This window comes from Mesoplodon bidens (genome assembly GCF_964165515.1).
Source record: "Mesoplodon bidens genome assembly, chromosome: 1".
Lineage (NCBI taxonomy): Eukaryota > Metazoa > Chordata > Mammalia > Artiodactyla > Ziphiidae > Mesoplodon > Mesoplodon bidens.
In genome coordinates this window covers 128,629,242-128,651,791 of record NC_138176.1, presented here as the reverse complement: position 1 = coordinate 128,651,791, position 22,550 = coordinate 128,629,242, and the positions used below count along the sequence as shown (strand labels likewise).

Genomic DNA, 22,550 nt, shown 5'->3' with positions numbered 1-22,550 from the left:
AATGCATGCATATAGACCTACCTTTACCAAGCATATTTTGTCATATATGTATATATCTAAACGCTTTAATGAGGACATATTGATATATGTATATCCATCTATCATCTATCTATCCATCTGTTTATCTAGATACATTTATATCTAATAATTGGAAAGGCTCTAGAAATTAACCAATGTAAAGAACCCCAATTTAAATATGAATAAACTAAGATTTTTAAATATATTTACCTAATATGTATTTAATTTTTGTAATATCATCCCTCCTCTTGTCAAAATATATATGCATATTTACATACACACACATACCACACTGGCTTTGAGAAGACATAAGAATTTAAAAATATGAAAATAAAGCAAAAAATCTTTCCACTCTAAATCTCAAAGTTCCAATGAACTCTCTCTTCATCATCACATATAATCCATTTGAAATATATATATATTTCTAAATATATGCATATATAAACATGATGTATGATAAATATAAATATATATTTCAGTATAGTATATTCAATGATTTAATAAGTAATATCTAGAAAATATTTTGATTGTTATAATTTCAGAATGATATACAATGTATATGTTATGAATAAGATGCATGCCTAATTAAAAATATTTAACTTTTAATATAGGAAATTGAACTACTGACATAAGACATTTGATATTTCTCAATAACATTGAACAATAAAGAAAAAAATTAAATTACTATCAAAATAATATGTAAAATTCAAGTGATTTAAATGTTACACTTTTTAAAATATTTACTTTTTAGAATTCAGATATTCAAAATGGTCTCAAGCAAATAGTTATGAAATATTTAATGCAGTAAGAACATCTCATTCAAGGATCAGTCCCTTGCAAACATATTGGATGCTATTTACCATTAGTTATATCAGTAATTTCTACTTTTCATTTACCTCAAGTTTATTACTCTAAATTCAGCTAAATTCTACCATTTTGTATTTTTACTCAAGCAAAAATACTGTTGTTTGTGAATTTCTGGAGCATAATAGGCAACTATCCTTTATCAAGTTTGATTTAGTGAGTTTATATACTGCTTTCTGTATATGAGATAAGATCACTTATTTTTTCTTACAATATAAATGGAATCATTGCTGATTTCCTATGCATATAAGAACTGAATTTCTTCAGATAAATCTTATGTTTCTTTTGTGCCCACAAAGACATCTGGATACTCATCAGAAGTGTAAAAATCCCAACTAGAAGAAAAAAGAAATAATTGTTCTTTATTTCTTATTTTTATTATGGATATAGCAAGCTATATTAGAAAAAGTATCATATATAGTTCTTAAAATATTTCTCATGTTACATAGTTCTCTATCAATTTTCTTTACTCATGTATATTGCCTAGCATCATATACCTTCAATCAATATTTATTACATAGCTGAATAAACATAAAAAGTATATAGAGATCAAAATAAATCTGTTTTTTACATCCCACTGCTACAAAATACTCCCAAATAAGGAATTTTTAAAAATCTCCTAGAATTTCTCAATAATAGTTTTTCATATGTGTATAAAATACTTCTACATACACATATACACATACGACAAGCAACATTAATTTTAATCCACATTTTTTGTACAGTGGAACAAAGAATTGATGAAAAGGATATAACACATATCCCTTTAGTACATGCATTTCATTACAATTTAACTTCCTTGTGTGTTAAAATGACCAGCATTCAAGATTACACACTCATGCTCCCAGCTTTCCCTTCACAGATGCATATGAACACTTGAAGACACAGTACATGCAAGTCTGTGCACTTGCACAAGAGAGAGTTTTAAATGAAGTGTATTATTATTATTATTATTACTTCTTTTTAACAAAAACTTGTTGCTTAATAAATATATTTGGACTACATTTTCTAGCTTGGATTAAGCCACAGTTATATAGAGATGCATAGTAAATAATGTTCCAATATATTTTAATACTGCTAAAAAAATCCAAAATAAAAATAAAGGCAAAAAATCCCTTTACAAACTTGCCTAATTTTAGTACTATAGCAATCTGTTCTCAGAAACCACTCCTCCTAAAGGTGTATCTACTTCAATTAAATGTCAGTAAACATAGATCTCACCTGGCAATGTTTGCGTCATGACTGTGAAACTAATCCATGATCCAATCTGTTAGATTAAAACATAAATTAACAAATATTGATAGTCAGTCTAGAAATTTGTTCACTTGTGACATTAAATAGGTAATTTAAAAACTAAACAGTAGGAAAATTCTAAGTAGGAATAAATTTCCTAAAGACAATAATTTCATTGTTAAATATAACAAAGTTATTAAACAATCCCATAAGAAAATGAGAAATTATTCCAAAATTTTTGATAAAAAATAAAATCCTGAAGCTTCTCAAGACATTTTGTATGATTATAAAATTTTCTTTAAATCTAGATAAATATATGCACATATATTCTATATTCTGCAGGGAAAATTGTGGTTGAACTATTCCAGTTTCCTATGCCTATAACTTAAATTGAAATCAATATCATCATCTATATCTCTGGCTATACCTATATCTACAGACAAAACATATACACATATTATCATATATATATATATTAATCTATAATACATGTAAGTACATAAACATGTATTTAGTATATTATCAAATAAAGTTCAGTTATTTGCATACATAGCTAGCATACCTCATAGGTGTAGTTAGGACATGAAACCAGGAAAAACATCCACGTAAAGGGGTTATAGTTTGGACTTGGAAAACAGGCATTATTTCCTTTTAAAAAGGAGAGTAATGTCAATGATGTTACATATTGCAAATTTGATGACATATTTATTGTATAATTCTAAATTCCCTAGAACAACTATATACCACATGAAATGTCATCATATATTTATAGAAACCTATTTCACAAATTACTCAGAAGAGACCCAGTTTCAAATGTTATAACCTTTTGACTGAAATAGAATCCCTATCATTTTCTGACCATGTCTACAGCTATGTTGCTGTAGCATTACAGAATACCACCATAATAATCAATTGTTTAAGTTTTAAAATCAAACATATAGAGTTATTACTTTATCAAAGTGGAGCAGCAGTATTGCATACTGAGATTCATAAATGTGTTTTCACAGTTGAATGCCTCTTCCTATTCTCCTTTTAGTGTCAAAGAATATATTTTTGGTTGAGATTATGAAATACCTCAAACCTCTTTCTATTAAATTAGTGAAAATCCAAAGGGAAGTTCATAACTATGTCATTTATATCAGAAAAGTATGAAAATCGCTCATAAGAGGATTACAGTGAATATCAGTATAGTTAATATTCAGAAATACCATATAAATTATTTCTGCTCAGTTATCAGGATTGTTATTTACAACTCTCATTATACTTAGCATATTGTCACTTGATTTTTCTTAGTTACTTTTTGACTTTCAAATTTTTTTGAGAAATATTTTGGATAACAAATTTATAATGATTTCAAGTTGAACTTTGAGCTGTGACATTTTAAAAGTAAATATGAATTATAAAATTACTGTTTATTCTCCATAGCAAGATTTAATCAGATAACATGTCAAGTAATCTCTTTTAGTTGTAATTCTAAAGTCATAATGAAATGTCAGTATGTTGTTTTCAAAATTGTAACTATTGTTGAACTATCAAAGTGAAAAATATATTAGGCAATGTGCAGATTTCATGCATTGCTCATTTCAAGATAAGGATAAATATGTATGCCATTTGATAGTACAGATTCTCTTGGTAACATTTATGTAAACACCTTTGTGTAGCATCCATATATTCGTCAAAAGAAAGATAATTGAGGAACCTACCCACGTTATAGTAACTGACTTTCAGGTGCAGAATGTGCACACAAGGTAATTTGGGTTAAAGCCAGTTTATGACTGTTCAATTCCTGGAGGTAGTGGAATGATCAGAATCCACAAACACACATTTCTTCCAGATGTGGTTTGCAGATTAAATAACCAATGTGTCTTGTGACACAGAAAAACCTAGTTTTCTTTCCCAGTTTTTGGACTTAAACTAGTTGTAAGACACTAAACTCATTGATGGAAGAACAGTCTGGGACCACAAGGAGAAAGACAGCAACATGGAAATAACTGTATATATATATATATATATATATATATATATATATATAAGGTATATATATAAGGATTCTCACTTCACTAAACTATCTACGGTCATCTGTCTGGGGAACTGTATACTAGTGAGAGTAGACTATCCCTACATTTTAAGGACTGCTAAACACAGTCCACTGCTTCATAGGGGTTATTTCCCCAGATGCTGAATGAATAACTGGAATATACATACTTTGTAGTTTGCATAATCCCATTGTGCATTGATTTATTGGCCTTTGGGGCAAGAGCCAATAGGGAAATCCAAGTGGAAGCCTCTGAAATTGCACTCATTCTTTTGTAAATATAAACAATCTGCATCCCAATGAGAGATCAGTGCTACATTTAAGATCTAAAGTATGCTTGTATGATATTCTCCATTATATCTCCATTTAATTCACTTCTTTAGGTCCTGCAGAAGCCAGATGTATTTTGGAGGGTGACAGTGGAGTACTGGAAACTTGATCACACATTATCCACCATTGCAGTTTATTACTATATATAATATCTTTACTAAAGCATATTAACCCAAACTTGGGTCTATGGATATAGCCACTGAATTGACAAATGTATTTTCCATCTCTAGTAGAAAGGGAGGCCAGAATAGTTTACTTTTTTTAAAAAATAGGCAATAGCATAGAGTTTCAGTTTGTTTGTTTGTTTGTTTTCTATAACTGTTTAATACTCTCACCCTTTGCTATAAAATAACTGAAGAAGACCCAGGTTGGTTGTGCATCTCACTGAAAATCACTAGATCAATAACATTATGCTATTCATACTGAATGAGTAAGAAGTGGCTAGTATGTTGGTGGCCTACTAAGACATGTGTGGTCCAAAGAAGGGGGGTTGTGAATAAACACTACAAAGATTTAGGGACCAAATTATTGTGGGGCATCCTTTCCAAAACAGAGAAAATGTGTGGCAACTTGAAACCCGTATCATTAAAAAGGAAACAAAATGCCTTGTAGACCTCTTCTAGTTTGGCAGGTATCATATTATACACCAGGGAAATCTCTGAACTGCACACCATGGGGCACAAAAAGCCATGAAAGTTTAGTAGGGCACAAGGCAGAAAATTGCAGCAGGTTCAAGTTTTAGTGCAAACACTCCTGCACTTGGACTTATAATCAGGTAGACTCTACATATTAAATTTATCAGTGGTGGAAAATGTTAATGTGTGGAACTTATGGTTAGCCCCAATGGAATAATCACAATCCTGAACCTTGGTATTCTAGAGCAGGCCATGGCTTTGTAGCACAGAATTATATCTATTTGACAAGATAGTCGTGGAATGCTTTTGAATCCTGGTATAATTAAGACTCTACTCTAGGGACACCAAGTGACCATGTGGTCCTAACTGAGCACTATAAGCTGAGTTCTGTTAGATGTACCAAGTCATAAGGTTAGGTAAGACTAGTAATAATTCATTGTAAGATAGAAGTGATATATTCAGAATGAAACATAAATAGGCAATAGGATAAAAACAAGCTGCATTACCAGGCATCCAGACATGTCACACACCACTGTTGAGCAAACATGTCTCCTAACTCACATGCATGAAAACTTTAGGTATCCCTTCAGGCCAGCTGAAAAGTAGGAAGACCTTGAGCTTAGTTCAGGGCTGAGTTGGCTGGCATGTGGGAGGAAGCCAAAAATGCAAAGCAGCTGCAATAGAGTCACATTTAGGGGTCACACCCTAAAAGACAGTAGTGAGGGGTAAATTCTCACATTGGGCAGAGTCTCTGTAGTTGAACAAAATACATCCAACCTACAATATACATAAAATAACAGGCAGTGTCAAATGGACAAATTAGTAAGGAATGCAAGACTGCCCATGAATATGAGTGGCTATAAAATATGAAGATATATGTACCACATGTTAATGCCCCAAAGGGAGCATCAATGATGGAAGAGACAATAAAAATTAGGTAGAAAATTTGACTTAGTCAGTCACTGTCAGCCTGTTTCTGTAATGGATTACTTATTGCTAGTCTGGGTGCATGAATGGAGTATGGTGGCAGGGATGGAAGCTATACTTAGCCTCAATAGCATGAGCTCCCACTTACCAGGGCAGATATAACTACTGCTGCTACCAAGTGTCCAAACTGCCACCAATAAAGAACACCAGTAAGACCGTAACAAGGCACCATTCTGCACAGATATGATGTAGTAACCTGATGGCAAGGTGATTTATTGAACACCTTCTATTTTGAAAGAGGCAGCAATTCATATTTGCAGGAAAAGACATAATCTGTGAATGGATTTCCCTTTCCTTCCTTTGGATCCTGAGTCAGTCCTATTATCTGAGGATTTACACAGTATTTGATCAATTAACACTCTCTTCCACAATACACTATTTTTTTGTTGTTTGTTTGTTTATTGGAGTATATTTGCTTTACAGTGGTGTGTTAGTTTCTGCTTTATAACAAAGTGAATCAGCTATACATACACATATAGCCCCATATCTCCTCCTTCTTGCATCTCCCTCCCACCCTCCCTATCCCACTGTTCTAGGTGGTCACAAAGCACCGAGCTGATATCCCTGTGCTATGCGTCTGCTTCCCACTAGCTATCTATTTTACATTTGGTGGTGTATATAAGTCCATGCCACTCTCTCACTTCGTCCCAGCTTACACTTCCCCCTCCCCGTGTCCTCAAGTCCATTCTCTACATCTGCATCTTTATTCCTGTCCTGCCCTTAGGTTCTTCATAACCATTTTTTTTAATTCCATATATATGTGTTAGCATATGGTATTTGGTTTTTTCTTTCTGACTTACTTCACTCTGTATGACAGACTCTAGGTCCATCCACAATCCACTGTTACTTTAAGAAATCCATTTTTCATAAAGGAGGTACAGAAGTGGGCCCATAACCAAAGGAACAATTTCTCATATCAAATGCAGCATCATCAAAAAGTTGCCAACCTGATGGATTAATTGGCTAATCTGTTGAAGGCACAGTTGAAATGCTAACTTAGGGGCAAAGTACACCTTTAAATCTATAAGATAAGGTTTACAGTTGAATGGTAATCTACCCATGTCCCATGACAGGAAATTCCCCACTTGGAAACAAGGATCTTAAAACCTGAAACCCCAGTGTTGTGGGGAATGAATCACTACTCTTGGCAGAGTAATTGATCCTGATCATGAAAAGGAGGTAAACCTGCTATTATACAGTGGGGTAAGAAGAGTATATTTTGCCTCTAGTATTTGGACATCTCTGGTATTCCCTTGACCCATGGACAGGGGCCACATCCATATCCTGATAAGGACCCTCAAGTGAGGATCCATGTCATACCACAGATAATCCCTGAGATGTTAAATGTGTCCGTTGAGAGTGAAGGGAATCTAGAAGTTTGTGGATGAGGAAAATGGTGCAAATCAGTTGTTAGACCAAGGCCATGTGCAGCAGTGAAGGCTGTGTAATTTCCCACTAATATGTCTCTTTTAAATTTCTGCTGGTAGCAGAAAACTTTCACATACCCTCTGAAAGGATGGTCTTGACAAAAGAGAACTGCCTTATCCTAGATAATTTCCCCATTTCCAGGGAGCCCCAAATCCAACCTACCTTTTCTCTAGTCATTCCGACTTAGGGTAACTCAGAAGGGTTATCCTAGTTTCAGATAACCCTAGAGAAATGACTGAGGCCACCCTTCAGACATCACAACTCAGTTTCCTACTAGGCACAATTCTTTCCTTTTTTAAAGTACTTTGTAATAAGCATTTTAAAAATGTGTTCTATATCAAATTGTGTTTTCTGGGGAACACATTTTGTGACATCTTGCCTAAACAGTCAATATAAAATGGTCCCCCAATCCATAATTCATGCCTAAAGCATATCTAAGGTACAGATATTACTACAAACTTCAATTAATATGTAAGTGGGGAAATAAAAATCCAAGAGCAACAGAGACTCATTTAGAGCTGACACAGGAACTGAGAGTTGGATAAGGATTTTATGTAAGGAAAAAGAGTGCACTGTGTATGTAGATATCAAGAATCCATGATCAGAAGAAGAGGGTTTACTCTGAGAAAAGGTCTGAGACCTGAGGTTATCAGGACACTGGATACATTGAACTGAAATGAAATGATTTGAGAGTAGTGAGTCTGGAGGTTTTCATATTAGAAGGCACTGCTTCTAAGAAAGGAGAAAATGCTTTGAAGGCTTAGAGGGGAAGGGAAAGAAGGTAGTATTTCTGGGAATTAAGGAATTTAGAAAACAAAGGAGTGTATAGAGGATCAAAAGACACAATGAAACACCCCATCCCCTCCAGAGCACACTTTATTCTTTAGAGACTTCACTTCAAACACCCCATCTGTAAAAACATTTGTTACTTCTCTTCAGCGACAATCTACACATTTAAAATGAACATAAGTGGATAAATATTCACATAAGGCTTCTATATGAAAAAACCCAGAATTTTTCCAACTGATAAAAATAACTCCCCCCAAAATTAAAACAGAGAACAATTTTAACACACAGAAGCATTTGCAGATAATAAAGAACATAACCGTTAAGAAATCCCAGAACTCAAAATAGGTATGGACAAAACAGGAACAAAAAAATAGTTGAGGGCTTCCCTGGTAGCACAGTGGTTGAATCTGCCTGCCATTGCAGGAGACACGGGTTCGAGCCGTGATCTGGGAAGATCCCACATGCTGCGGAGCAACTAGGCCCGTGAGCCACAATTGCTAAGCCTACGCATCTGGAGCCTGTGCTCCGCAACGAGAGGCCATGATAGTGAGAGGCCCGCACACCGTGATGAAGAGTGGCCCCTGCTTGGCACAACTAGAGAAAGCCCTCGCACAGAAACGAAGACCCAATACAGCAAAAATAAATTAATTAATAAAAACTCCTTCCCCCAACATCTTCTAAAAAAAAAAAAATTGATTCTTCTCAAGAATTAAATTGTAGAAAAAGAAAAATATCACATTACTAATATGGTACATATTTCAGTTTGCCTAAGGGTAGAATGTTCAGTAGAATAGGGGATATTAAGTAGATGAACAAAAACAGTGAAAAAAAAACAAAAACAAAAAGCTAAAACCAGAAAGTGATATATAAAATAGAGGCAGATGTAACATGTATGTAATGTAACCCCACCCTCTCCTCACAGTCCACAATGTAACCAAATTTTCAACTATAATACAAGAAAACTTTCTAGAATTAAAAAAAAAAGACATGAGTCAACCTACTAGAAGATTACATCATGTCTCTGGGAAAACTGATCTGGAATTATCAAATCTAAGACATATCCTACAAAACTCTGTACAAAATTAATAGACTTCAGTGATAAAGAAAAAGTATTCTGAGTCTAGAAGCAAAAGACCAAGCCAATTTAATCAAGTAGGGAAGATTAGATTGGCTTCTGACTTGGCAAGAGCAACATACAAAGCAAGGTAAAGGGTGGAGTAAAAGCATACACACACACATAGAAAAGTCTTTCTCACATAAACATTTCCAAAGTTTGACTTTGCAAACATTATGATTTAAAATTTTCATTTTCAAATAATGACTGCGTATTCCAGATAGATGGAGAAACTTGAGCAAAGTCACATTGTTAGAGGGTCAGGGTCAAGACTAAAAGTTGTGATATTCATAACTTTGACAATGTTAGCATTTTTATAAAATTGTATTGTGTTCTGCTTCTATACTTAAAAAAATCAGACTATCAGAAGTTTTTCATCTGCGCTTCACATACTTCCAAAGAGAAATCAGTAGATCTATGAATTTGGATTAGATAAAAATGGCATTTAACCTCTTAATAAAATGTAAGATTTACTTCAATACAAATGCAGACAAAAAAACAGAATATTATTTGCATTATTCTGTTATTTTTTTTCAGGCAGAAATATTTTCAAATAATATTACAGTTGTTTTAGATTTCCATATATATAATTTATGGTCATCAATATGGTACTGATCAAAGTGTTATGTAATGTAGGAATCAAAACATTTATGTTATTATATATTATATTACAGCTTTTTATGTGTTCACAAATATTCTAATATAATACATTTCTTTTGTAATTTTATGTATTATGGGAAAAAATATTCTGGAAAGTGTTTCATATATTTCCCCAGCCTGCCAGAACTGTTCAAAACAAGAAAATGTTAACAAATTCAGGTAGATATTAAAACAAACTTGAAGAGACAGACACAACTTTATATTTGCAACTAGATTGATAAAAACATGAAATCCAAACGTTGACCACTGCTATTGGAAATTATGGTTAAATTATGTACAATGTACAGTAAGCCATTGTGAATCCCTGCCTATAATTTAACCTGAATGAGAGTATTGATTTACCAAAAATAAATTATATAGACATTGTAAATTTTTTCAAATCTTTTGGCAAACCAGTAAACTCAAAATGTTCTCCCTAACATTGCTATTACACTGCCATTGAATTTGTCAGATAAAATTCACTTTTATTAGAAAAACTTTAAGAAGTCATTTGAAATACAGTAGGATTGTAACATACTGTGCAAATTAGATTAAGAATTGAAAGTTAAGCTAAGAAATGTGGATATTCATCAAAGGATTTCATACTTCTTCTTAATCATGTTTGTTTCTTCATATATTTAAATGAGAGAGAGAGAGAGAGATTGTGTGTGTGTGTGTGTGTATGTGTTTGTACATGCACACTTTAGAGAAACCATAATTAGGGAATATAATATAGTTCAAATATTTTGAAAACTTAGGTATAAAAGGGCAATAATTGGGGAATACTAATCTTAAGTGTTTCCAACTATTGCTTTAAAAAATAATAATTAGCATAATACACTCTAGAGGAGATTAGAAAAAATGACTAACCTGTGTGATTGGGATGAGCCAACAGTACATTGATGAAATGATTTCCAGCTTCACAAATCTGCAAAACATTTCAACCTTTTCAGTGTGATATACTTGGGTCTCTTTTAAAAATACATTTTTAGATATACAAATATCCATGTAATATATTGATTCTAAAGATCCAAAAATATACTGTTACTCTAACTGTAAGAAGAAGAAATTTTGTATTTTAACAATGAAAGAAGCTGTTGTGGACATATGTAGAATCAAAGGAATGAGTTACATTGAGGTAGAGATTTTGAAGGTATTCTTGATCGCTTTTGATAGTTATGTACAAATTGCCTTGTTAATCAGGTCCTGTTGATTATCTGCTTTGTATTTGTTACAATAGGTAAATTTTCACAGCATGAAGAGACAAGCCATATCACTGAAGATATATTTGGCATAGGTTTATATATTCCAGGTTTACTAACACAGTAGCAACCCTTCCACTGCAAGGGTAGTAGTATGGTTCCTGGCTTGTTTCAGCTCAGTTTAGAAAATATATTGTAAGCAGTACTGCCCCACAAAGTCACTTGTTGCTTGTCTGTCACCTGACCTCTTAATCATGTACACTCCACTAGTTGTCCCTGTTTGGTAGACCATTATGACCCTCTAAGAAGCTTCAGGGTTAACAATATCTCCTGGGCTAATACTGTTTGAATTTGCAACATGTAGCCTCTGAAGGTAGGACTGTTTCCTTTGTCTGTCATATACACCTTACCTGATTCAATGCAAAGCCTGTATTCAATATATAAATACTACGTTATTAATAGCAGGTTATGCTATCCAAAATATAAGCAACCCACAGATATTACCAAAATTGCTTTAGTTGTGAAGAACAAGATGGTCTAGATTTTAAAATTGCTATCGCACAACAGTATGAATATACATAACACTACTGAACTGTACGCTAAAAATGGTTAAGATAGTAAATGTTATGCTATTTTTCTCTTTACCACAATTAAAAGTAAAAGAAGCCACTAGGTGAAGTGTTTTAAGTGAGAAAGAACATTAGAATGGTAAATGATAAAAATTCGAATAGACTTGTACCTGGATGCATATGGGTGGCTTAAAGTAAATTTTTAAATATTCATTTGTGCTTGATTTTATAAAAACTTTATTGACTACTTGTTGCTTCACACTAGCATTCATTTGAAAAAATGATTCAATAGTCCACTCTCTTCTTCAGAGTTATCATTCGGTGGATAAATAAGAAATATGAAATTTTCAGCTAACAGAATTGAAAAAAATCACACTTTTTACATGGAAAAAATCATCATTTAAAGAATGTTTTGAATCAGAATGTAATGAAAACATTTTTACTTCTTTCAGCACGCTTTGTACTCTCAGTTCGTTGAGATTACAATTTTATTTTTAATCAGTACACCTAAACATGTAACAATGTACAATGTGGGGAATGTTAAATTTTAATAAACCACAAAGCACTTTGGTTAATATATTAGAAGTGACATATCATGCATCACATTGTACTCCACAGATTTTTCTGAAAATATTCCTGATTAAGTGCCACTGTTTTCAGGTTGAAAGATATTATTGGATCAGAATATATAAAATTTCAGCAGTAAGATTCTTATTGTCTACTACTAGGCACAGTAGCCCCTCCCCCTTATCTGCAGTTTCACTTTCTGTGGTTTCAGTTACCCACAGTCAATTGAGGTCCAAAAATATTAAATGGAAAATTACAGAAATTAATTTATATGTTTTAAATTGCCCTCCATCCTAAGCAGCATGATGAAATCTCCGGCCATTCTAATCTGTTCTGACATTCTCTTGCTGTGCTTAATTTATAAATTAAACTTAGCCATAGGTATGTATGTTAAGAAAAAATACATGATATGTATAAGGTTCAGTACTATATGAGGTTTCAGACATTCAATGAGAGCCTTGGAATGTATCCCCCACAGATAAGGGGAGATGACTGTATTGTGCCTCAGTCATAGCATGTTGGCATTGTGGCAAAGGTGCCAGTGGCCAATGACCATAACAAAGGTTCCAGAGAGACCAACTTGCAGGGAGATATATATCTTGCTCTTCCTAACAAGTTTCATCATGTTAAGCATTCTCTGCTTTAAATAGTGAAAGTGATGTGTCTATAGAAAAACAAACAACAGCAGACAAATGCCCTAATATAGAATTTGTAGCCATCAATCAAGTAGTCAGGCTGTCATATTATCAAAGTAAAATACTTTTAGTTTCCACAGCAAAAACAAGTAACCTTTATTCTATGATCTCATAATATTTTTAGATGACCATATCTATCTTTTGTCTGCATATGTTATCCCTACATTTTTATATGCATTTTTATTAATTATTGGCAGTTCTAATATCTTATAACTTTATCATTTAAGCAATGTGATAATCATTTTACTAATTTATATGAAACAGAATCTGCTAAAATGTTTCTAACACTCTAAAGCTTGAGTTTTGGCTATTTTTTCTCTATAATAATGATAATAACAATAATTATAATTTTGTTATATTTATTTTACCTTAATAAATATTTCAAGAATAAGGAAAATCTAGGCTAAATATATAATTACAAAAAGTTTCACCTGTAAAATATATCAACTCTTCTGATCTTGGGAAGTTAGTTTCTTTTCTTTTTTTTTTTTTTTTCTTTTTGGAGAGTTAGTTTCTACTTTAAGGGATAAGGTATATCACATACACTGAAATACTATTTGATAATATAAGCCAATATGATACTGTCTCAGCATTCATTAAGTCATAACATGATAATTTATATTACTATGATCATAAAATTATAGAACTTTATTCTAATTCCTAATCTCTACTCTTTTATTATGAAACCCACTTATATGTGATTCCATTTTTTTAAAAAGGATAATATACATGTGCTTCAGAGGAAATATATTCAGTATATTAATTATTGGTTTAACAGAAAGTACATGAATACCAACCTATGATTTTTTTTCATTAAGACAATTTTTTTTTAGAGCAGTGTGAAGTACACAGCAAAATTGAGGAGAAGTTACAGAGATTTCTTACAGACTCCCTGCCAATACATGCATAACCTCCTTCATTATCAACACCCACCACCAGACTGGTACATTTGTTACATTTGATGAACCTACATTGACACATCATTATCAACCGATGTGCACAGTTTACATTACAGTTTGCTTGGTGTTATACATTCTATGTTTGGACAAATGTATGACATTTATCTATCATTTTGGTATCATACAGAGTATCGTCACTGCCCTAAAAATCCTCTGTATTCCTCCTGTTCATCCTTCTCCCTCCAACTTCTGGAAACCACTGATTTTTTTTTTTTTTTTTTTTTTTTACTGTCACCAGAGCTTTGGCTATTCCAGTATATCATAGAGTTGGAATCATACCGTATATAAGCTTTTTAGATTGGTTTAAATATACATTTAAGGTTTCTCCATGATTTTTTCATGGATTGATAGCTCATTTTTTTTTTTAACACTGAATACTATCCCATTGTCTGGATATACCACAGTTTATTTATCCATTCACCTACTGAAGGATATCTTTACTGCTTCCAAATTTTGCCAATTATAAATAAAGCTGCTATAAACATCCCTGTACAAGGTTTTGTATAGACATACATTTTCAGTTCCTCTGGGTAATACTAAGGAGCATAATTGTTGGATCACATGGTAAGAGTAAGTTTAATTTTGTAAGAAATGTCAGTCTTTTTAAAATGGCAGTGCCATTCGCATCAGTGGTGAGTGATAGTTCTCATTGCTCCACATCCTCACCAGCATTTGGTGTCATCAGTGTTTTGGACTTTGGCTATTCTATAGGTGTATAGTGGTGTCCTGTTGTTGTCTTAATTTTCATTTCCCTGATGATAAATGATGTGGAGCATCTTTTCATATGCTTATTTGCCATCTGTATATCTTCTTTTGTGAAGTATTGGTTAAGGTCTTGGTCAATGTTTTAATCAAGTTGTTTGTCTTATTGTTGAGTTTTAAGAGGTTTTTCTTTTTTAATATGTTGGATAACAGTATTTCATCAGACGTGTCTTTTGCAACTTATTTTCCCAGGCTATGCTTGTCTTCTCATTCTCTTGACATTGTCTTTGCAAAGCAGTGTTACATTTTAATAAATTAACTTACCACTTATTGCTTTCATGGATTGTGTTTTGGTGTTGTATCTAAAAAGTCATTGCTATACCTAAAGTCATCTAGGTTTTCTTCTATGTTATCTTCTAAGGATGTTATAGTTTTGTGTTTCACATTTAGGTCTGTGATCCATTTTGAGTCAATTCTTGTGTTGAGTGTAAGTTCTAGGTCTAGATTTTTTTTTTTTTTTGGCATGTGAATGTCTAGTCATTTCAGCACCACTTATGACTGTCTTTGCTCCATTGTATTTTCTTTGCTTTAACCAATATACTTTTAAAAGTGAAAAACTGAAGGATTTTAACTAAAATTTCATACATCATATTTATATTATTATATGATATGAATGATAAAATTTACTAGTTCTTTTAGTAATTTATTTTTTGCATGAAACTAATATTTTATTGCCTAAACTTTGCTATAGGAGAGGATATTTTCACTCATAAATTGCACCTCAAAGTCTGATTTTGGAATTGACTTAATGCTTAAAAATAGTTTATTTTATTTCTCTGATCCATCTCATTAGCACAATTTTGGGGATATCTGAATTTTTTTAATCCATAGAGCTTTCATGAAATATTGTATAACATAAGAATGTGCACATATAGCATAACAATATAGTATAAGAATAGCAGTAGAATTTTAAAATAGAGTAGAATTTTTAAAATAAATATTATTTTTTTAATAAATATATACTATGTAGTTAATTATTGTTAAAACACGTCATTATTTTGGGGATTCTTTTATATTAGCTTTGATATTATATATTTATATATAATTTATAATTATATTTTTTGATAATTATATATCAAGATGACAATTTTTATGGTTATAGTAACTGCTGATTTTATTTTAAATCACTACTATAATTAGGAGTAAGTCAGTTTTAGCTGAAAAACAACAATAATTATAACAAATTATAATGAAATAGCAAAATATAATATGTATTAATTTTATATCATTAATTTCTTAAAACTAGTTTTCTAAATAAGTTATTTAAGAAGAAGTGATGAGTTCAAATTTAGGTATAAATGTTGATTCCCATTTATGTTATTATTTATGTCAGATATTTCAGGGGCTTTAAGAAGAAGCGAAAATGATGAGAAAACAAAGAGTCCTAGATTTCAAGTCTGCAGTAAGGAGTAAATGTAAATCATTTTATTGGTATCTCTCAAGAGTTGGCAGAGGATCCAAAAAAAATTGTCATGACCAAATCTGAGCAAACTGCTGAAAATATTTAACTTTGGTTCATCTTTTCTCCCCTCATTCATCTCATCCACAAATACTAAATACTCACAAGCACTTCACTAGCGTTTCTGTGGTTTCCACAGCAGGGCCCCACTCTCCTCCACCCTTATTAAAAGCTATGATATATCATTCCCAGAATCCTCTCCCCTAATCAAAAATTATTGTGCTATTTACAATGTCCTTTTCAGCTAAATTCTACAAGAGCAGGTGTGACTTCTTGATAAGAGCCTAATTTATTATTTCTCCAAGAGTATTTGCATTTTAATAATGAGAAAACAAACTCAACCTAAATGAGCGAATAACTAATTGTGAAAATTAGGACACAGAGGTAAAACCACGGAGAAAAATTAATGTCACCACTTTTCAAACCATGTCTTATGCATTGTTATCTATTCCTCCCATTTTGTACATTATTGAAGACAGTAAGAAAAGCAAGAAAGAAATTTCTTTTCTGATGTAATGCTCAATGTACAAAGAATTGACAATCAATTGCTTCTGGAGAGCAAAAATAAAGTTGAAAGAAAGAGTGGATAAAGGAAACGGGATTATTATTTATGTAAAATATATATTGTTTTGTAATGGTAATTTTGGTGTTTTGTGGGTGAAGTTGGGTTCAGAGGATAATTAGGGGGGTCATAGAAATATGAAGAGCCTGGATTATAGTGTGTCTCAACAATATTTGCGGCAGAAAATCAAAATTACAGCTAAAAGTTTTGTAGAGAGATATTCTAAAGTGCTTATAGAGTTGCATATATTTGATTTTCCATATTTGATTTTTTTCCTTGTAGATTTTGTGATACCAGAATATATTCAAGGGAGGTAAATTGTGTTGAAAGTCAAAAAGAATTTATACAAAAGGAGGGGTGATAAAATACTTCTTAGAACATAGTTTAAATGTCAAAACTCACCAAAATCAAAGATTTTCCACAAAGAATCATTACCTAATTTTGGAATATATTATGTACACATTGTGAAGTGTCTTGTTTTGCTTGACATATTTTGTTTAGTGTATTAGGGAACTCAGAATATTAGTAGAAAGAAAATGGAGGGAGTAGAAGAAAAAGTTATAATTGTTAATGGTTATTCCGCAAAAGGGATGATTCATCCATTAATAATTAAGAATTAACTGTAATCATATTCAACACAGTTCTAACATATTATCTTCTTACCAAGTGGTAATCTGGCTCTACAGAAGCTAAACCAACTTTAGTGAATAATACTTTTCTTCTTCTGTGTTGAAAGAGTGTATAGATCAATAAATGAAGAACATGAAGTTTTCCAAACATAACATTTTATTAGCAAAAACATAAGCACTTGCAAATAAGATACACATTTTCTGGTTGAATTTTATATTATACAAGATTGACCCGCGAATTTCCCCTTTGTTTCTTCTATATAATTGATTCTACTATATACTGGTAATTTTAATATAAAATAATTTGTAATAGATTGGACTTAAAAACAGTTTGCTTATTTTTTCTAAACTCTTTGCACATATGTATTTGTGATAAAACCTGAAACTCACACATATGTTTTCAGTTATTATGAATGAAAAATTTAACCTTGAACTATAGGGTGTTATGTTCATAAAAATATGGTAGGAATCTTCAATTTAGGTGATTATATACAAGCTCAATAAACTCACTAGTTGTTATATTCTGTATTAGAATCAATTTCCTAAAATTTATATCTTACTATCATATTTTATTAGTAAAAGTTCAATGTGTCTTGCCTACATTAAGAAGTTCCAGAATTAGCAGGCCTTTTTATTTTATTTACTTATTTTTATTCTTTTCCATTATAGTTTATTACAAGATATTGAATATATTTCCCTATGCTATACATTAGGGCCTTGTAGTTTATCTATTTTGTACACAGTAGCCTGCATCTGCCAATCCCAAGCTCCTAATTTATCCCTTCCCCCACCCCACTCTCCCCTTTTGTAACCATAAGTTTGTTTTCTATGTCTGTGAGTCTGTTTCCATTTTGTATCATATTTTAGATTTCACATAAAAGTGATATCATATGATATTTGTCTTTCTCTGTCTAACTTACTTCACTTAGTATGATAATCTCTAGGTCCATCCATGTTGCTGCAAATGGCACTATTTTATTTTTAATGACTGAGTGATATTCCATTATATATACCACATCTTTGTTATCCATTCACCTGTCAATAGACACTTAGGTTGCTTCCATGTCTTAGCTATTGTAAATAGTGCCACTGTGAACATTGGGTGCATGTATCTTTTCAAATCAGATTTTTCTCCAGATACATGCCCAGGAGTGGCATTGTTGGATCATATGGTACCTCTATTTTTAGTTTTTTAAGGAACCTCCATACTGTTTTCCATAGTGGCTGCACTAATTTACATTCCTACCAACAGTGTAGGAGGATTCCCTTTTCTCTACACCCTCTTCAACATTTGTTATTTGTAGACTTTTGAATGATTGTCATTCTGAGTGGTGTGAGGTGATACATAATTGTAGTTTTCATTTGCATTTCTTTAATAATTAGCATTGTTGAGCATCTTTTCATGTGCTTATTCGCCATCCGTATGTCTTCTTTGGAGAAATGTCTATTTAGGTCTTCTCCTCATTTTTTGATTGGGTTGTTTTTTGTTTTTGTTGTTGTTATTGAGTTGTATGAGCTGTTTGTATATCTTGGAAATTAAGCCCTTGTCTGTTGCATTGTTTGCAAATACTTTCTCCCAATACATAGGTTGTCTTTTCATTTCTTTATAGTTTCCTTTGCTGTACAAAAGCCTATAAGTTTGATTAGGTCCTATTTTTTCATTCTTGCTTTTATTTCTACTGCCTTGGGAGACTGACCTAAGAAAACTTTGCTATGAATTATGTCAGAGAATCTTTTGCCTATGTTCTCTTCTAGGAGTCTTATGGTGTCATGTCTTATATTTAAGTGTTAAAGCCATTTTGAGTTTATTTTTGTGTGTGGTGTGAGGGAGTGTTCTAACTACAATGATTTACATGACGCTGTCCAGCTTTCCCAACACCAGTTGCCAAAGAGACTTTCTTTTCTCTATTATACATTCTTGCCTCCTTTGTCAAAGATTAATTGACTGTAGGTGTGGGAGCTTATTTCTGGGCTCTTTGTTCTGTTCCATTGATCTGTATGTCTGTTTTTGTGCCAGTACCATGCTGTTTTGATTACTGTAGCTTTGTAGTCTTGTCTGAAGTCTGGGAGGGTTATGCTAGAAGGCCTTTTATATTTGTCATCACAATTTACAATTTTAACAGTCACAGTGGAACTTATGTTGCTTTGAAATGTGGAAGTAAAGTTATTACATTTACCTAGTACGTCTGTATTGGACATAGTCTATGCTACTATTAATTGGTATTTGTGTAGTTTGGTGCCTTGGCTCAAATAAGACAGCAACTGTGATAAAGTTTTCCTATTTGCCTAATTCTTCTTGTTATTATTTAATAAATGTTTTCCAGTTGATAATGTATAAAATAGCACTGACTAATAAAGGCATGTATAAGGAGGAAGAATTAGTAAATTACTATGTTAATAAAAAGGACAGAGTTTTTAAAAATCTTTAGGGGAAAGTGTACATAGTAAACTATTAGAATTTTGATTATTTCCAATTATGTCTCTTTTCACTTTTTAAGAAAAATATTATAACTATTATGACATATAGTGTTTTAAGAAGTTAAAATTTTTCTTTCACACCAGAGCCATGGATTTATAACCATATCACATATGAGAAAAGGGAAGAAATCAGAGTATTATATAAAATGGGAGCTGTGTAAATATTTACAATGAAATAAATTACAGTAAATGAGTTGCCAAAAAAAGTAGGAGATAAGGAGGAAAAATAAAACAATCAGATATTAATCTAAATACATATCTGAATAAATAGCAAGTGTGTGGTTATTATTTTGTTCACTCATCAATTTATTCTTCCATTTGCTCACATTTACTGAGTAGTTAATACACAGAGAACATTAGACTTGGTTCCACATAGGTTAACAATGAAGGCATCAAAATAAATGAATTGCAAGATTGCTGACTATAAACAATATACACACATGGAAAAGTAAAAGGCAGTGATATATTTACAAACAATTTGCTTTAAAATTCTAAATAAAATAATTTGTAATTTATTCAAGCAAGTGGTGATTACACTTGTAAAATACTAGGTGCTAAAAAGATAAAAGCATAACCTGCCCCTCTCACAGCCAACACAGTAGTGGATGTTATTAACTAAATTATTAATTCTATATACATATATATCTATGTATATATACACACACATACACATAGAGGTTCATATGAGAGCTTTTTACAAAGTGTAGTGTATAATTTGTTCCTTGTATGAGATGGTGGTGTATAAGTTGTTCAATACAGACTTCACAAAGGATCTTGTCATGTGTGTGAATCATGGGTGTTTATCAATGTATCAGCGACAGGAATAATGAGAGTTAATCTATCAAGGGCAAGAATGAGGGAAAACACGACTAAAGAATGAAATCATGGAGTTATATGACATGTGGAGCTAAATATATATCTAATAAAATAATTCATTTCAGAAATAATAAAGACTATTTTGTAGTCAGATTGATCTGTATCAGATTCAGACAATGCATATGTGAAGTTAAATAGAATGATCTAAAGAACTGGACTGAGGACAAATAGTATAGAGCCCTGTTTCATTCACAAAAGTAGACTTTGTTTTCATTCAGAATTACTTAACAATTATGCCAAAGTTTTCTGCATAATCATCAGGTAGACTTGTAAAACGTTCTGCTCTTAGCAGTTTGTAAGTTGGTAAATGTGCAGACAATTGGAAGAATTACTAAGTTTAATTTTTCCCCAACATTTTACTATATTTCAAATAATTCTAATCATCCTTTATAGATGAGTAGGACATTTTGATGAAAAGATTTAGAGAGCTAATGACTTGACTATGGGAAGTTATTTGATTTATTTAATGTAATGCCATTATGCATATAATATAAAAATAAATCATATTTTCTACATGACAAATCCTTAAATGCAATCTATTTTAATGCTTAATAATGTCACAATTAGAGCATGAATAGCAAATTATATAAATAATACATACCAGAAAAGTGATAGCAGATACTGTGACTTGCCTGTTTCCAAATGCTAGAAAGCAGAAGAAGATGTTATGTAAACACTCATTTTCTGGATTGGCAAACTATAGATATAATTCAGGAAAGGCTTATTGTATATCACTACTCTCTAATAAAAAGTACTATGTGATATGTGATATGTACTCTCTGACCTTTTGGAATGATACTTTTGCAATCTAAAGAGATGACAATATTTTGCTTTCTATGTATACTTTTCTTCCAGTGATGTAATGATATTTAGAATATAAATGGAGTCTATTTATAATTTTTATTATTAAACTCTTTGAAAGCAGATTTAATTTACCTTGTTTGTCATTTTAAAAGCATATTAGTATGACCTAGTGTGTAATTGCACTCAATAATCTCTCTTCTTTTTTAATGTTCAACAATAAAAAGAAATACTAATAATAGTAATTTTTATTTTTGCATTGATGTTCTGCAAGAGGCAATATTTTAAGTGTTTTATATATTTTCATCATAAAAACAAACACATGAAGCAAATATTATTGTTCTCACCTTACAGTAAAAATTTATACTTTATATAACATGTCAAATCACATAAAGAGTAATGAACAAAATGGAATTTGAACGAGAGTTCTAAATTCACCTTGTTTATAGTGGAGGATTTGGAATATACAAAAATAATGAGGGCTTCCCTGGTGGCGCAGCGGTTGAGAGTCCGCCTGCCAATGCAGGGGACGCGGGTTCGTGCCCCGGTCCGGGAGGATCCCACATGCCGTGGAGCGGCTGGGCCCGTGAGCCATGGCCGCTGAGCCTGTGCGTCCGGACCCTGTGCTCCACAACGGGAGAGGCCACAGCAGTGAGAAGCCCACATACCACAAAAAATAAAAAATAAAAATAAAAATTAAAAAATGAAAACTAAAATTATCTAATAAGCTCATTATCTGTATTAACAGTTGCATTTCTTCTAGTTTTATGTAAATTGCATTTATTTATATAAACACATCCACAAATAAAAATTAATGTAATTACTCATTTTGAATCTTGGGTTTTTTATGTAAGAATATATTTAAAGACTTTTACGATATTATTAAATATTCGTGGTCAAAGGTATGATAGAAACTACA

At 32.0% G+C, this 22,550-nt stretch overlaps 1 protein-coding gene across 1 annotated transcript in view; it reads right to left on the bottom strand.

Annotated features, from left to right (window-relative positions):
• Positions 1-1,089: 1,089 nt before the first annotated feature.
• Positions 1,090-22,550, bottom strand: part of TECRL (trans-2,3-enoyl-CoA reductase like) — a gene marked incomplete at both ends in the record, with an annotated part of 97,505 nt that continues 76,044 nt past the window's right edge. The window contains 5 exons of the mRNA XM_081231091.1: positions 1,090-1,217; positions 2,104-2,149; positions 2,678-2,763; positions 10,943-11,000; positions 21,432-21,475. Of these exons, the coding sequence (XP_081087217.1) occupies positions 1,090-1,217; positions 2,104-2,149; positions 2,678-2,763; positions 10,943-11,000; positions 21,432-21,475 (362 nt within the window). The remainder of the gene's footprint in view (positions 1,218-2,103; positions 2,150-2,677; positions 2,764-10,942; positions 11,001-21,431; positions 21,476-22,550) is intronic.